We start from the raw sequence: 17,872 nt of genomic DNA, 5'->3' as shown, positions 1-17,872 counted from the left end.
CTGTGATTTACATGGGAAATATTTATTCCCACACAGAGGCTGGAAATGTAACAGCTTTTTAAAGGCAAGCCTATAAGCTGAAACACAATTCTCCAGCCAATTATAAAGTTCAGAGAGCCAGAGTATAGTTCATCTATATCCTGTGGTGTGTGGATCTGCCATGACTCCTTGACAGGTGCCAGAGCCTTTCAGTGAAACTGGGGCATGCTCATGCATCATAGCTGAATCCACCATTGTTTTCTGTTTGGGAAGATAGCAGTAAGGAGAAACTTTTCATGCAATAGTATTTAATATGATCATGCTCCAATGAAGGACAAAACAAAGATAATGATTTAACAGGACTTTCCTTTAGTCATGATTGTGAGAAACACATGCTTCCTTGGCTAATTGTATCCTATGTGAGTCCTGATATGCCATAGATACAGGTCAACTGTAACCAAAAAATATCACTTGTGACTTAAAATGCAGTCGGAGAATGTAGAAGATAATGTGATTTGAAAACACAACTATTTCAACATCAGTGGTTATCAAATGAGCGATGGATTTCTGTATATAGTACGTTAGCTGAAGTACTACACCCTGAAAACAAATACAGACTTTATAATTCTATTTTAGGGATATTGTGGAGTCATTGACTAGCCATTGACTTTCGTGGTTTATGGTGATCCTCAAAACTTGTTGACCTCAAGTCAACTATCCTCCTTGCTTCTTACCCCAATCCTTTCCCTTCAGTGTCTCTTCTCCCTTACTTTCTATTTAGGTAACTCTTATTTACCAATCCCTGTGATTTTTATTTAAGTCAAACCAAAACAGTCATGGCATTAACATGATGTTTGACAACCATCACGTTATTCACTCTGCTTATATGCTATATCCTTTTTCTCTCAACCTTTTGTCTGGCTTGTCTATTTACGTTGCAAGCTCTTCAGGGCAGGGATTGTCTCTTATTCTGGATCCCGCTCTTGATTGGTTTCCAGGGACAATTGGAGTACATTATTCCTTACATATCCCTACTATCGTACAGCTGTCTCTTATTCCCTCTCTTTTAGCTTTGTGCCCTCTGCCATGGTGTCTTACTATGGCTGAAAAAATATCTCTGTTGTCCTCTGGCATCTTTCCGCGCTTTCAAATTAACTTCTTAAAACCCATCTCTTAAAGCAATCCTCTCCCATTTTCTAATGACCGCCACTCTCTCCCCTTTTCCTGACTTGGTATCCTACGTTGGTTTAATCTGTTTTAGATTGAGGTCTTGAGCAAGTGACATGTCTTATCAATGTTTGGTAAAGTGCTGTGTAAATTAATGGTGCTGTATAACTATGATATATGGTCAGGGAAAGCACAAACACAATCATGTTGCAAAGGTACAATTTAATAGTGCTTTTTCTAGAGGAGTTCTAAATTTATTTCACACTAACAGCCTCACTGTATTGTATAAATTGGTGCACGAGAGATCCATTCATTTAACATCTCGGACAGTAATTCAGTTTGGTCCTGAGTACATTAGTAAATATGTTGAAATAATTTTATGTATTGGTTGAGTTTGATCTCTACCTAAGAGTTGTATAAAATATTCACAGGGTGATTTCCAAAGAAATTTTATGAGGTTTCAGATCATAAATTTCTATCTCAAGTAGAATTCAAAGTATATTCTGCAAATGAAGGAGAAATGTATAGCCTGAAGTATCAGATTTATTCTTAATATGTAAAGTGCAGGCTTTGTGAACTGATAGCGGTCCCTGCATCAGCCTGATTGAGATTTGGCTGAGGAACACTGTAAGGTTCTAAAACCTGCAGGTCAGCTGTCACAAGTGTGGTGGAAAGCTATTCTCAAAAATACATGGATGTCTGTGTACAAAACATAGTGCTACCACAATTTTTATAGTTCATTATGGATAATGTCCTATCTTCCAATTCCAATTTTAGATTCTGCCTCAGAGGAAATATGGTCTAGTTATGGTAGTCAGGAGACTTGGGTTATATTCTTCAATCTGTCACTAGCTTGCTACATAACCTTGGAAAGTCACTTTATTTATCTATAACTTAGTTTCCGCATATATATAAAATGGGAATATTTCCTACCTTTGGAAAGTACTTTGAGATCTTCAGCTAAAAGGTACTGTGTATATATATGCTGGGTGCTACAGTCTAACATTTTGTATACTTTTACTCTATTTCTCCTAGTCAAAATAAGCAGAAGCTAAAAATATGTAAACTCCGTGGTTCTGTTTGCTACTGCTTGCAAGTATAATTGATAGATGTGCTGGGAATCATGCTATGACAATGTGCTATCTTTTCATGAATAAGAAAGGGAATATAAGTACTTACCAGCTGGAAAAAGAAATGCAGCTAGTTACAAAATGACCACTCTGGGACTGTGCTTGTTTAGTTCTGCCAAATTTTAAGGCCCAGCCCCAAAAAGGCATGCTGGGGGAAAAGTTTCTAATGCTGTAGAGAGAGTTAATAGAAACTAGAAAGGTACTAAAGAAGTGCCTCTGGGGTGTGTTATGAGTCGTAACTGTCACCTAAAGATAATAGCATGCAAAGAGAAACTGCTATGATCTTAAGTGTGTCTTTTTAGTTCTCTGGTTTGGAGATCTGTCTGTCAAGGCACTTGTGTGGTGATAGAGCTGTGTAAGTACCTAGATAGATACTCACACTTGAAACTAAAGAGTGATACTTAAATTCATAATAACTTCTCTTTAAGCTGTACTAAATAATTGTGATGCTATTTAAAGTATAATCTTTGATAACAAAGTCAGTCTTTCTACATGTGGTTGAAGTATTTGTATGGCCTTCCTGGCGAGGACTTTTATGTATATTTAGGGGTGTTCACAGATTCTTAGACCCAGCTTCTTAAGTAGCTTCTTATTTGGAGTGTCTCAGTTGCAGACGGTAAGAAGAATCTTAACTTCTGAAGTAGTGAGCACCTGCAGTTTCTATTGACTTCAGTTGGAGGGTGCTCAGCACCTCTAGAAATCAGGCACCCAGAATTACAGACTGTGACTTTTGAAAATGTAGACGTTAACTAATGCAGTTACACAAGCTTTGTTTTATTCTGTTTATTAAAGCAAGGGCCAAGTTCTGCTTTTCAGTATGTGTGTATTACTCCCCGGAGCCCACGTGCAACAGAGTGTAGTATTTGGTCAGTCATCTCCATTTTTTTAAGAGTGATCCTTAAGAATTCTTGTGGTGAAAATCTTGAACCCTACCCTCTTCAGACTGACCTTAGTAGGGCTATGTAAAAAAGAAATGAGAAGCCAGATGTAAGAAACCAGTGTTTTATATTCCTTCTGTAGAAGGAGAATAGTGTTTCCCCAATGTTCTCTTTTTGTGTTTCAGATCAAAATGTGTCTTCTGATAGCCTGCCTTGCCTTCATCAGTTCCAGCGAGCACTTGAATCCTGCCCTCACTAATATCTGTGAACTCCAGAAGAATCTACGTAATAAGAGCAGTTAAGTTAGCTTGTTTTTAATACAACTCTCTGGTAATGCTTTTAATGTTTGGACATTTAAAAATATTTTGGTGCCAATCCTGCAAAAACTTGCACAGTTATCAGCAAGTACTTTTAATAAACTTAAGTTTGAAGCCTTCATCCTGCAAACACATATATGCAGGCAGTTCTTGATGCTGGTGTATAGTCCCACTGACTTCATTGGGACTCTGTACTGGTTCAAGGGTCTGCTCACCTGGATCCATTTACAGAATTGGGCCCTTATTATCTTTAGTTAAAATCCAATGTGAATGTATTGTTTTCCTTTTTTTGAGTTTTGTTTGTCCACCAACCAAGTGGTTTAAAACTTGGTACAGTGAATGGCTTTAAAAGGGAAGTAGATCAGTTGTTGGGATGTCTGTAGCAGTAAAAGAATATGCAAATTTGTATGTGTTTAGTCAAAACAAGCTATGGTTGAACATCCATGGAATACAAGTTTTGAAAATAAGGTTGAATACATTTTCTCCAGTGGACAAACATCAAGACATACTGGCTATGCATCTTTACTTGGTTCTTTTTTAAAAAAAAAAAAATACTTATTCATAGCTGGCAAAACCCAGGATGTTGTAGGAAAGGGTACTGGCAATGCAGTAGATGGCACTGTTCCCTCATGTCTGAATCAGTGTCCCAGCATGATGCTAGAAGGCACTGTGTGTTGCTGGAGCTTTTACACGAGTGACTTTAAATTGAGCTCTCGATCATTCAGGATGGCATGGTATTTTTGCATGGCTGGTCAGATTGACTCAGTAACTTCCCCCCGCCTGCCTAAAATTCCTCTGAAGTTTCAAATGATCACAGTATTTTTCCCTTTCTGCCCCATTTCAGAAGTACTGCTATGCACCCAGTCCTGCATGACTCCATCCAAATGGCTTCATTTCAGAGGTTGGCAAGATTTGTGGTATAACACATTTTGTGCTTTGGGATGTTTGGATGAAGAGTTTTGTGTGGATGTCAGTTATCGTCCTTGCTGTTTAAGGAATATTGTGCTAAATGCACATTCCCAGATTGTTTCTTTCAAATGATGTTAGTTAAAATGAAACTACTTTTAATAATGGTGCTCAGTAAATGATCCATGTTCAGATGTATCATTCTGCTAATCTATTAAATTTAATAGCAAAAATGATTTAATCTCATTACTTTTTTTCCTAGATACCCTAGAAGAAATGCTTTTATAAAGCTACAAATCCATTTCTTTGATTGGACAGAAGTAATTTCTGAAGTGACCCATAATGCCCACAAGTAATAAGTGAAGGCATGAGGCATTCTCCAAAACATAAAATTTCATAAAATTTTTCCCAAAATGGGAGATCTGTCTCTTCTCCAGCAGCTGCATAGGGATGTGCTGGTAGGCACTCCTTTAACAAAGAACAGCCAGGATTATGCTTCTTTCCTCAATCCGCATGTTTCACCACAAGATTCATCCGCAAGGGTTAATGAGTCACATCATCAAATATGCCCAGAATCTCCTAACTGGGGCGCTTGGAGCCATCAGGACTCTGCTGTTTCAGATGCTCTTGCCCTTGTGACAGATGTTAAATCTGATAGCTTTGCAAACACGAGCTCTTCAATGTTCTGTTCACGGGAAATGATACTGCTACAGTTAACATTGATCAAGATGATGATTGCCAAAGTACAGTCCCAGGAAACTGAATTCAGCATAAGACAGAAGTACCTTGATATAATAACAATTCTTCTGAAAGAGACACAAATTGATTCAAAATTAGTAAGCTTTTATAAGTATTATCAAAACTTTTCAAAACAAAGTAAAAAGTGAGTGTAACTTACAGATTTTTTTTTTTTACATGTCTGCAGATTTGTCTATGCAATAGTTCTGATAAACTGTTGTCTCACATGGCTTCAAAAAGTATAGCCTCCCTTATATATTTCCAACTAAAGAAAGAGGTGAGTGTGTCAGGTTCCTGGGTGGACTTTGAATTTGTATGTAAGCTATCAAAGCAAACATGAGTACTTGGTGGATACATTCCTTCCAGTTTTCCTTAGTTGTTCCATCTAACTATCGCTGACCTTCTACAATAGTTAAATGACACAGAGCAGTCACTGAAAATTTTACAGTGTAACAGTTACATTTTCTCTGTAGTGCAAAGCCTGCCTAAACAGGCGCAGTGCCTATTGATGGGAGGAGGTGCTGGAATCCTTCCATGCCCATCAGACTATAGAGTAATAACAGAGCGTCTCCCTTCCTGCATCTGCAGCCTCAAATCTGTAACACCTGTGTCTACCATGTTCCATCCTTCCAAAAGGAATTTTAGACAATGGATCTGTGTACTTGCTAGCATGACTGCTTTGCAGCATGCCATGGGCACATCCCTCAGTGGCCTCCTGCTTCAAAATCTTGCTGTTTCTCAACTCTGGGCACACTGTCTTTTTTCAGAGCCATTTTCAGAAACAGAATGTAAAAGTAGTACGAGGTAGCGTTGTGGGAGAGGGCCACACTGAGGAGGTATTGGGTGAGGAGTGATTTGGTGGAGGAAAGGGAAGATGCTTGTTAAATGTTTCCAGAGACTATTTCAAATGTGGTAGGAGGGGCATGAAAGGGTATGTTTACACTGCAACTGGGAGAGAGCTAGCGGGACTTGAGCTAGTGTGCTAAAAATAGCAATTGTGGATGTTCCGCCTCTGGTGCGAGCTTGGGCTCTCAAGCCCACCCAGCCCCCTAGGGTTGAGAACCTGAGCTTCTGCCCGAACCGGAACATCCACAGTTCCAATTTTTAGAGCACTAGATCGAGTCCTGATAGCACAAGTCTGTCTACTCAGGTTGGAAGACTGGCTCCCATTTCCAGTATAGACATACCCAAAGAGAGCATAGAGTGGACAAAGGAGACAAAGGGAGCGGTTAGTGGTTCTGACAGGGATCAGGAGAATGTGTAGGAAGAAGTGAGGTCAGAAACATAGGCAGGAGCAACGTTCTGAAAGTGAGCATGAATATTTCTTTTAATGTAAATACATCAAGCTTGTGGTTTTTGTTTTAAAATGCTTTTAATAGTTTTATTTGTGTCACAAAGATATTCTCTTTAGGCAGTTTGCATTGTAGAATATTAATTGTGCAGCTTGCTGAACTTCATAAATCTTACTATATTTACATTTTATTTGAAATCTAAATCCTTCAGCAAATAAAAATAGGCACCAACCTGTTCATAACTAATAGAATACTTTTCCATTTTTTGTTGTCTGAATGTCCCAGTTACCAAAACTTACTGTTTACTTATTGCAACTAGGTGAGTGAGGTAATATCTTTTATTGGACCAACTTCTGTTGGTGAGAGAGACAAACAGAAATTGGTCCAATAAAAGATATTCCCTCACCCACTTTGTCTCTCTAATATCCTGGGACTGACAAAGGTACAACTACCCTGTTTACTTAGTGGGCACATACTGTAGGCCCTATAGCAATTTCTTTGGATGGTATTGTCTTTCAGAAACATATTTGTTTTTAATACTTCCTGCACAGGGGTCTTAAAATGATGAAGCCCATTAATTCAGTTTCTGTCTAATGTGTTACTGCTTAATTCACTAGTAAGAAAATAACTTGCACATGTACAAAATAGAGTTTGAATGGTTGTGTTTTCTTGCAAACCGTTCCCCACACTTAGGGTGATCAGATGTCCCGATTTTTGGGTCTTTTTCTCACATAGGCACCTATTACCCCCCACCTCCTGTCCCAATTTTTGACACTTGCTATCTGACACGTGCTTGCTACCCACACTTGTGCTATTACCAGCCTCTAGAAACAAGAAATGTGGGAGCTATGAGTTCAATTCTTGCCTCTGCCACAGTCCTTTTGTGGGACTTTGGATCAATCACATAACTTCACCAGGCTTTGGTTTTCCTGTATGTAAAATGAGGAGGATTTTTGCTTACCAAATGGCTGTTGTGCAGTTTAATTTTTGTAAAGGAATGATAGGTGCTTTAGTCAAACTGCTTGGCACTTCTATATTCTGTCTGTCTCTTTGTCCATCCCCACACTTACTCCTTTTATATGTATCAGTGTGTTAACTTACTATGCACAACAGTTATAACTTAAAAAAAAAAAAGTAATATCACATCACATTTTGTGCATACAGAATGATTTTTTAATTTATTTTTCTAGAATACATTTAATGTCACCTGGCTCACTTTTTGTTTGAAGACTCTGTCAGAATTCCCTAAGAGTGATCAAGTAGCAGAATGTCTATGGATTCTTAGAGCTATTATTAGAGACATTTTGAAAGATAAAGATTTGCACAAAGCAGGTATTGTAAGATTTTTTTTTGATATTAATATACAAGTGTCCACTAGGGGGAGGAAGGCTACTTAGTATCCTTCAGAGAAATCAGCCTGTTTAAAATACTAATGGCAATGGGTTATTTACTTTGTCATAATAAAAAAAAAATATTAAAAATGAAAATACAGTGCCCCCAATACACATTGAATTTGAGAGAGTATCATGATCTCCTCCTTGCTGATGCTATTTCAGTGGTGAAAAGTTGTTTTAAATTATCTGGTTAATTGAATTGTACTTTAGGAACTCCACTTCAACTCTGCTTAACATTATTTTATTTATTATAGATATCCTGAAAAAGGTTTTCACTCCTCTTGATACTGTACTTGAAGGATTTTACAATTCCATTTTGTCTCATCGTTTTAACAGCTTCCAGGATACTTCACTATATTCTAAAGCTGCAAACAACTTGATCGAATTCATAGATTTTCTTGAAGTTCTTGTGGCCTCAAGAATCCAAATAGAGTCACATTTCAAATGCCAAAGAATTTTATTTTTGAATACTTCTTGCATCTTGGACCTCACTTATTCATCAGTTCATTATTTAATCAAGAAGAAGTCCATTATGCTCCTTAAAAAATGCATCCTTTATAAAGCTAGTGAAGATTTCATAAGTGGATCATTACCCACTTCATCCCTACAGGATCCTTATTTGGATAAGGATATGTTAGCGCTGGCTAATGTTGTTTTGCAAGCTGTGAATTTGGGGTGGCTGAATCAAATACCTGTTTCTGAAAAAGCCAGCTATTTTGGAGGCAGTGAAGCTCAACCTGAGGATGGCATCCGCAGTGGTCCTGACCAAGTAATCCTCAGAGCCTTAAGTTTGGTTTTACTTAAAGCATTAGAGATCAAGGTGCAGAACTCTACTACAGCAGCTGAAATAAAAGGTAATTTTCTGTTTAAATTCATTAAGTAGCATGCATTCTAAAGCTTATAGTTGATTTAGGCAATTTAAAATTGTTGGCTGAGCTTGCAAAGTCTTATACACAACAGCATTTCTCTGTATGTGTGTAACACAATTATTTCTGAATGCCACATCCGACCAATTCGATTTTCAGGGAATTTCTGGCCACTAATTCCTAGAACCCTATTGATTTTGTGGACAATCAGAACATTGATTGAGGGAACATAGGAACACATGGAGCTACTGTCATCTATTAATACTTTGCAGCATAACAGTACCCCTACTCATCCTTCCAGTAGAGTGTAATGTGTTGACACCCTGAATAACAGAAGAGAAATAATTGCTCTTCCTGCTGGGATCCCTGGGGTGAATTGTCAGCCATGGGGGCAGGCAGAGGGAGAGAAAAGAATCCCTTTCTTCCTTCTTAACATCCGGCCTCCTCAATGCCTGCTTCAGGTGGGGGAGAGAGGAACCAGCTATCTGCCCCTTCCCTTACAGTTGGGGGGAAGAAAGGTACTTTGAGAGGGAGAGAGACCTAGCTGCTGGCATGATGCAGAGATTGGGGCCCCATGTACGGTGGGAGCGGGGCATGAGTGGGGAACAGAAACCCTGGCCTGGTGGGCCGAATGGGGGACTCGGAGAAGGGAGCGCACACAGCCTTTGCCATTGGGGTGGGGGAGTAGGAAGGAGCGACACACAGAGCCTCTGCTATTTGTGGTGGGGAAGTGGGAATGGGAGTGCACATAGAGCCACTGGCATAGTGAAGAAAATGAGGGACCCTGGTATGAGAGGAGAAGGGAATGGGGTGCACACAGAACCACTGCGGAAAGAATATTCAAGTGGGAGTTGCAAGGAGTCCCTGAAATAGAGGGGCATGGGATGGTGGCACCCAGGAAGATTGTGAGGGGAATGAAGGGATCCAGTGAGCCCCAGAGATGTACAATGAGCTCGGCCTCCAGAAGGTACGAAGGATGCAACCAGCTAGATTAAAACACTATTAAAATATTAAGAGTAATGACTTCACTTAATTTTAATGATTTAGTTGGGATTAGGTCCTGCTTTGAGCAGGGGGTTGGACTAGATGACCTCCTGAGGTCCCTTCCAACCCTGATATTCTATGATTCTATAAGCGAACTGAATGTTAGGAGCACAATTTAGGCACAGGTGGTTGGGTGATAATATGGGTTTGGGGTTTTGTTTGTTTGCTATATTATAGTCTTAAAATTGCGTAATTTGAACTAAATTAACCCTTGGTGGTAGTTATCAGATATTCTAGTTCTGCGGGGGGAATAGAATGATCCCTGATTTCAGTCTGAAAAGTACCTGAGCATGTATGATGATTGAATGTTCGTATTCTTTTGCTGAGAAGCAAGGCAAGCCTTTAAAAATCTAATTTTAGGGTGAGCTACATTGTACTTTTTTACAACAAAGGTGATTCCCATGTTGTAACAAATCTTTCTACAGCATTAGCTTCTATTCAGACAAATGGCAAGGCTATATCATTCAATCCATAGAGCTTTTCCAATACGATCTAAGAAATGCTTTCTGATAATCTAAGATGCCATTGTTTTTTTAAAATGCTGAGCACTTGTTGTTTGGAAAATTGGGCCCAAATTTGGATTTGAGGAATCTTTTTACTATGCACTGGAATATTGCAGAGGTAAATCTCTCATATAAGGAAGGGTGTTTATATGGTACACACAGGGTTGTTTTTCAAGAGCTGGCCACAGCAATAAAATGGCATGGTAGTCTTGGGAGAATCTCTTTCCTCTTGTATCCTCAGGCCATATGTGGCAATGCAGGTGCTGCTGACATGCAGTGTACAGGTAGTATTTAAAATTAGGGGGTGTTGCAATCAGAATGAAGACTTGCAGGAAAATTTTATATTCTTACTAATAATAAAAAGAATGAGGAGTACTTGTGGCACCCTAGAGACTAACAAATTTATTTGAGCATAAGCTTTCGTTTCTAGGTCACCACAGAACTGTACCATGTTCGTGGGGGTGAAGGGGCAGAAGGAGAGGTCTCGAGATAGGACAGATCCTTCTACTGGGCTAGGAGTATAACTGGGCCTCTCCTTCTGCCCTTCCATCCCCACAAACATGGTACAGTTCTGTGGTGACCTAGAAAATGGACATCTTCCTGAATAATGTAATTTTCTGGCAAGGTTTGGTTTGTATCTCTCAGCATTTATGTTCAGTCACAGCAGTCTCCCAAGATACATATGAGAACCTATCTAATCTTCGAAGGTTTTTTTGTCAGAGTAGATTTTGCTATGTTTATATTACCAGTTTCATACATTTATATTTCCTGGAAAAGTTTAGGCCCTGATTCTGCAATTCGTTGACGCTAAAAAAACTGGACCATAAAGATCTTAGTCTTAACACTGCACCAGATTATTCCTTTGCATGGGAGGGACCAAGTGGGATAAATTACAGCAAGGTGGCCTTATCAGATCATTCTATCTGTGGCATGAGGTGGATTATATCTCACCCTTCTCTGTACATTTGCGTTTGCTGGAGGCCAGGGCCAATGGAGACATGCAGTCAGAGAGCCAAAGGAGAGTCAGAGACCCCAAGGCAAGTGTGGGAACATAGGGTTTCTATGTAGACGGCCTTGGATTTTTTTACAGCTCTCCTGACACCAGCAGGTTATGGAGATGTAATCTCCTTGTTTATTCTGCAGTAAGCCTGGGAGAGAGAGAGGGCTGACCCCATCCCACCCCACAACCATAAAGGTTCCCCCCATCTCTTATATGTGGTCTTTCTGTGGGAGGAAGTGACAAGAGCCTAAGAATCCCATTCTTCAAATAATATACTTGCATATGTCCTTAAATTGCGTCAATGCTAACTCTTCTGGAAGTTGTCCTCCACTTGAGCAGTGAAATCTGTGTTTTTCATTAGACTTATAAAAGTAAATATTGTAAGAGTTTTTACATATACAATGTTTGTGCAAAAAGTAACTATGTTGGATTTGAGGTGAAATGATATTGCTGATGGCTCTTTGCTTTGATTGCTTTGATTTTTGACTCCATAAATGGTATCATTCTGCAAGGCATTTGTCAATGCAGTGGTAATTCAGTTGAGCCTAAGGGATGTGTGATTGGACAACTGGGTTCCATGCTGTCCACTGTTTTTTTTTTTTTTTTTAAGGAAATGTGGGTTTGGCTTTTTAATATGAAAAAATGAAAGCAAAATTTCACAGTTATGCTCTCTATTTTTAGCAGACTTGCAGAGTTTCATGTCCTGGTTATTGATATTCTTGAAGAAACATCTGAAGTCTTCTCCACATTTTCATTCAAATGTACATCCTTGTGAGTGGCTTTCCATGGTCTTTATAGAACAAGATGATGACATGCTGGAAGCTGCTAAATCTTTGTTAACAGTTTATTTAAAGTTTGATAGGTTGGTATATATATTAATTTCTTTGTTAGATATTTGAAGACAAATTAAGCTTTTATTTAGTGAGATCATACAGTTCACAATAGCAGTATTTTTATATGACCATTACATAAAGTAATAACACAAGAAAATACATTTTTAACAATCTTTAATGGATTTATTGAACTACTTTGTAGGAACTGATATGATTCCCATTGACATCAACAGTACACCTCTACCCCGATATAACGCGGCCCGATATAACATGAATTCGGATATAACACGGTAAAGCAGCACTCCGGGGGGGTGGGGCTGCACACTCTAGCGGATCAAAGCAAGTTCGATATAATGCGGTTTCACCTATAACGCGGTAAGATTTTTTTTGGCTCCTGAGGACAGTGTTATATCGGGGTAGAGGTGTAGTTGGAAATCACTGAGAGTCTTACATTGATGTGAATACATTTTGGATCAGACTGTAAGTGGTGTTTATAGTAGTCTTTCTATTACGAGTTCAATCCTACCCTCTAATTCACAGTAGCTGACTTCACAGAATTTGAGTGATGGTCAGATGCTGACTGAAAGGCAAGACTTGAGTGTTTTTTGTGAACACTCAACTTTTTGGAGAAGGATTTCATGTTATGATTAAACTTTAAGAATGAATGGAAGTTGAATCTGAGGATTGCTGAAGTGAACTGTAATCACACCTTACAGTAATGGTTTCTTAGGCAGGATCCCCATAACTTGCTGAGAAGTGGCAATACTGATATCTAAAATGTGTTGAGTTCTTGTGCATTATGAATTTATCATGCAATCCCTTTTGTTTCAATTTCATTCAATTTCGTGTACAGGGGAGGGGAGATGCAGCCCAACTTTATGAAAAGAAACTTGGCTGGGTGAATCACTTTGTAATTTCAGATTTGTTTGATTGCATTATTGCTAGTAGTGTCTGTTGTTAAATGTTAAGGCACCCAGGTTTGAAAATGCTGGCCTTAAAGTTAGACACCTAAATCTATACTTAGGAACCTAAATAACTTTTTCCAAGATGTATAGCATCTTGTGAATGAAGTAACCTTTATTAATTGTTTGTATTTTTTAAAAAAATGTGAAAAGGATATCTACTCACATATTCGAGGCACCTTTGACGTAACTTATAAATACATATTAAATGGAGTAGTACGGTTTAAGATACCTGAAATACTGATGGTCAGTTATCTTAATGTCCTGGAGGTCATCAAATTAAGGATATTTCAAACCAAGAAGGGGAGCAAATTCCAAAGCTGTGGAGCCCTCACAGAGAACACCATGCTAGCAGTCCCCTCTTGTTTTTATACCAACAGGGGCTCCAGCTCAAACACCGCTGCTAAACCCAGGGTTGTGAGTTCAATCCTTGAGGGGGCCACTTTAGGGATCTGGGGCAAAATTGGTCCTGCTAGTGAAGGCAGGGGGCTGGACTCGATGACCTTTCGGGGTCCCTTCCAGCTCTATGAGATAGGAATATCTCCATATATTGTTATATTATAATTTTGCTGAGTTCAATATATAAATTGGAAAACCTTGCCTTTAATATTAAACTATAGTAGGATCTGGTGTGTATCCTGCTGATCTCTCATACATTGCTTCTACCTCTGTAGTTAAAATTACTAAAAATGTTAAGCAAGAATGTTTATGGAAAATTATTCAGTATTTAAATAGCTGTTCTATTGCATTCCGTTTAATGTGTGTTTTGGTAACTTTTCAGGTTATGGCATGATGCTGCTGATAACTTGTGCCTTGCAGCAGAAGACGACGAAACCTGGATCTGCCTGACACATGAGTGTGGCTGTAATCCTCACTGTATCTTTTTATTTTTCCTAAAAAATATTGCGTTTGATTCCACAGTTCTTCTTGACTTTTTGATTTCATCAGAAACCTGCTTCCTTGAGTATTTTGTAAGATATTTAAAACTTCTTAGAGAAGACTGGCATCATTTTGTCAACATCTCTAACTGCTTTGATATTGCATCTAAAAGAGGTGTATGTGTTTCTTTTGTCACCTCATCCCACCAAGAAAAAAAAACCTGTCTGACAGATTTAAGTTTGGAAAATGCTTGTTGTGATCCAGTACAACACACTCTGGTATCTTTGGCTTCTTCCCAGAAGCCTTCTGTACCCATGGAACAGCAAGGTGATGACCAAGTTGTAAAACCCAACAAGTCTAACTCATTGATATGGACTGATAACACATCTGCACTGGATTGCCTTCAAAGCCTTGTTAATTATGACAGTTCAGAAGATTCTGAATTGGAATCAGTGGGAAAGGAGTGTTTGGCAAACATGAAGCAGATGCCTTCAAACAATCAAGGCAGTACAAAGATAAGGGAAACTGTTTGTATGGATGTACATGACAAACCCCATACACTTGAACCTAAAGTGTTGCCCCTGAAACAAAAAAGTTCTAATCCCTTGTCACTCGGGGTATGTAATATGTTTCCAAATAACCCTGTGCCTGTAGAAAGAATGCTTTTCAAATCAGTGAAATGTCTGGAAGAACTGCAAAAAGCAATTTCTAGGTTACAGAGAAGAAACCTTTTCCCATACAACCCAGCTGCATTGTTGAAACTGTTGAGTCACATTGAGACAACCAATAAAAGCATGAGTCTACTATAAGACAATGAAGTGCTATTGTTGACATTTTGAAGTGATTTCACACTAGTATGTGATGGAATGTTTCCACAAGAAGAGTGTACATGCTCAAAGATACATTCCTTCTGGACCTATCAGCGTGTTTAGACCAAGCAGGCTCAACTGGCTGCCAACTGACACTTTGATAAGACAAATCTGCAGCGGTGTTTAAGTACTCAACCTGTTGTCTCATGGTCCCAAACTTATTTATGGTATGTATGACAGAGTGAGGGTGAGTTACTGGGTATTAGCAAATTTAACAATAAATTGATTATTGACAGAAAGACATAATAAAGTACTTCCACTTGAAGTGTAAGGTGTAATTCTTCCTAATGTCATTCTAATATCGTAAGAGCCAACTAGATTGTTAGTGCATTACTGATCCTGATGCAATGGTAATTCCAGGCTCAAGTACTTAGCACAGCTATGTAAGCTCTTTGGGGCAAGGTTCGTCTGTTCTGTGTTTGTAATGCCACAGGGCCTAGGAGCCTTAGTCACGGACCAGGACCCCGTTGTGCTAGGTGATGTACAAACAAAAAATTATATCCCATTCCTCCACTTCTGTGATTTTAATGCTAAGTTCTATTTATTGTTTCGCTTTTTGGCCTTTTCTGTAGGTCTGATCAGTTAGTAGCATAGCACTTTTATCGGTCCAAATTGGAATTGATGATGTCACTAAAAATTGAGTTTAAAATTAATGCCTAAAACATAATCAGGTTCATTCCTTTAAAAAAAAAATAAGTTGAACTAGTATATAAATTCCCAATTTAAATGAAAATTTGTTAATGCAGCATTAAATTTAAAATCAAAATTGTGCAATGCACAAGTAAAATTTCAATGGCAATGCTTACGGAGGTGCATTAACACCCTATATATTATGATATAAAATGCATAGCACCGTAGCATATTAAAATACACAATTATAAAAAATGGATAACTGGCTTGCATTGCAAATATGCAATGTAAACATTATTAGAACATATTTTCTGCATTTACTCACTACCTGTGTTTAACTGACTAATCTCACTGTTGCTAATGGCTGTGTTAATGCATTTAAATTGCTTAATGTTATGCATAATGTTATAATTCTATATATATTTTAAATACTGCCAATTGAGCAATATCTTTCACATATTAATGAAGTAAGAAGGGTGGGTGGATAAATTTCCTGTTTGGCAGGTGCCAATTTTCTATCAGTTTACTCTACCTAGCTACAATGACTACCTTCACAACTTTAAAAGATTTTTTTTTTTTTTAAATGGAAGCTTAGAATTTTCAGGATATTGTAGAATGCAGCAAAATTGGAGAGACCCTACATTTTGGGATTTTTTTTTAAAGATTGTGTTACTTGTATATAAAAATAATACATTGCTAAATTGTGTAGAAATGAGAATTTTTTTTACCTCTGCTGCAATAAAAATGGCTGCAGACGGTTTGTTCAAACTTTCCAGACCAGATTTCACCTTTTGAGGCTGAAATTTTCCATGCTTGGCCTTTGCCCGACGTCAAATCTTGCACATAGTTAGGAATGGGTGAAAATGGGAGTGATAGGGGCCCCGCCAGGGGCTTTCCCTGCACAAGCAGCGCCCCTAGTTTGGGAACCACTGCTCTATAAGCAATATCGTAAGTGCCATGGTATCCTGGGGAGGATCTGGATGTAAGAATTAATAAAATGTGCTGTAAGGAGGCAAGTAGTTACTATTAAAAGCTGTTACAGTGTATGCATCTCTTTAAGAATAGGTATTTAATTTCTAGAACTCTACTGGAAATCTATCTAAATCCAGGACACTTGTGGTTCTTCGTGGACTCTATTTCCTCCAATATTTCTACTTTTCCACAATTTAGTTTTTTGTTCTCCCATTATGGGTTGGAGACTTAATAAATCAAACTTCTTGAATTCTTTTACAGTAGAACAATTTTCTTGGCAAATTTGTGAATAAAAAGCCTGACATGGTGTTGTCTTTTATTTGTGACTCCAGTAATGTTAGGGGAGTGCAAATGATATTTATATTTCTTCCAAAGTAGAACAACAACTTATTCCATTCTGACTTCAGATAGGATCTGGTATTGAGGATTTAGCAGAGCTAGCCAGCATCACACCAAGAACTCTGAATGTACCATTAACTGCAATGCTATTGCTGCTTCTTTTCTATATGTTTACCAGACCACCCCAGTGTGTGCTGAAGTCTCCCTGAAAACAGAGTATATGCTTGTCTTGTAATAGGATAACAGGCAATCTCCGGTGCTCACCTGGTTACTGATAAGCCAGGAACAATCTACACTTGGTTATGGATGTTCAAATTCATTTGAGCTAAAGTATAGTCCCTGTAATACATAACTCTGGTAGATGAGCTATATTCCCAAGGCACTTACTCTCTCTCCTGTTACAGTGTCTTTTAAATGTGGAAATGAGGATAGTTGTGATTGCTCTGAGGACCTTCAAAGATCTGGTGGTATCCTAAAAGGAAGTCCTAATTCAAATGGATAATCCAGACTCCCAAGTTCTACATCAAACAAGGAAGGAAGGAACAGAATTGCACCTTGTATGTGGCAGAAAGCCTTTGTGTAGAATTAGTGTCCTGCAAGGCAGCACTGGTTAGTACTTTCCTGAAAGGTAAAGAAAACAAAAGCTATGCCAGTCAATGGTACACCCACACGAGTAGTCCCTCAATGAGAGTTTAGTTGAAGCAGAGCTTACAACTGCGGGACGTGGAATATCTGAATAACTGATTGTTTTTGCACTGTTGAATAATGCCTTCACACTGCTAAGAGGGGAAGCTGACGTATTTTTTCTGAGACTGATTTGTAGACCTTTACTCCCCATGGAGAAAAGATAAAGGTTCCTCGGTCCTAATTGTCTCCTATTGTCTGAGACAAAATTTTGTCTTGATCATGTTAGGAACTGTAGTAGCTGATCCAAACAGGCTAAGAGTCTGACCACGTAGGATTATGTGAAGCAACTACTGCCCTGCATCTTAACCTGGGACCTCTGTCTATATAACTCCAAGGAAGGTAGAGAATGAGAGGCTTGACATTTTCAAGCAGGTGGCTCTCATCCTTCTAGCTTCTCCAAAGGATGGATACAAAGAAACAGGCAGCTTAGTGAAAGCCAACATGGCAAGAAAACCTTGAATTCAAACATAGGACATATGCAGATTTT

The 17,872-nt window shown here is 38.6% G+C and overlaps 1 protein-coding gene across 5 annotated transcripts; it reads left to right on the top strand.

The window, feature by feature from the left end:
- Window positions 1-3,344: 3,344 nt before the first annotated feature.
- On the top strand, window positions 3,345-15,022 carry LINS1 (lines homolog 1). 5 transcript variants are annotated; one of them, XM_024214317.2, is made up of 8 exons: window positions 3,345-3,451; window positions 4,316-4,372; window positions 4,640-5,213; window positions 5,303-5,392; window positions 7,598-7,739; window positions 8,056-8,655; window positions 11,896-12,076; window positions 13,791-15,022. In XM_024214317.2, the coding sequence occupies exons 3-8, from the start codon at window positions 4,791-4,793 to the stop codon at window positions 14,695-14,697; spliced, it is 2,343 nt and encodes a 780-aa protein (XP_024070085.2). In that variant the 5' UTR covers window positions 3,345-3,451; window positions 4,316-4,372; window positions 4,640-4,790; the 3' UTR covers window positions 14,698-15,022. The 5 variants fall into 5 exon arrangements, with proteins under 5 accessions (XP_024070085.2, XP_024070083.2, XP_024070086.2 ...); XM_024214315.2 differs by lacking the exon at window positions 4,316-4,372; XM_024214318.2 differs by having other exon boundaries at window positions 3,345-5,213; window positions 11,899-12,076.
- The last annotated feature ends 2,850 nt before the right edge of the window (window positions 15,023-17,872 follow it).

This window comes from Terrapene carolina, unplaced genomic scaffold, assembly GCF_002925995.2.
Source record: "Terrapene carolina triunguis isolate 2854851 unplaced genomic scaffold, T_m_triunguis-2.0 Scaffold67, whole genome shotgun sequence".
NCBI classification, from domain to species: domain Eukaryota; kingdom Metazoa; phylum Chordata; order Testudines; family Emydidae; genus Terrapene; species Terrapene triunguis.
The sequence above is the reverse complement of the archived record's forward strand: the minus strand, read 5'-3'. Positions and strand labels throughout refer to the sequence as shown.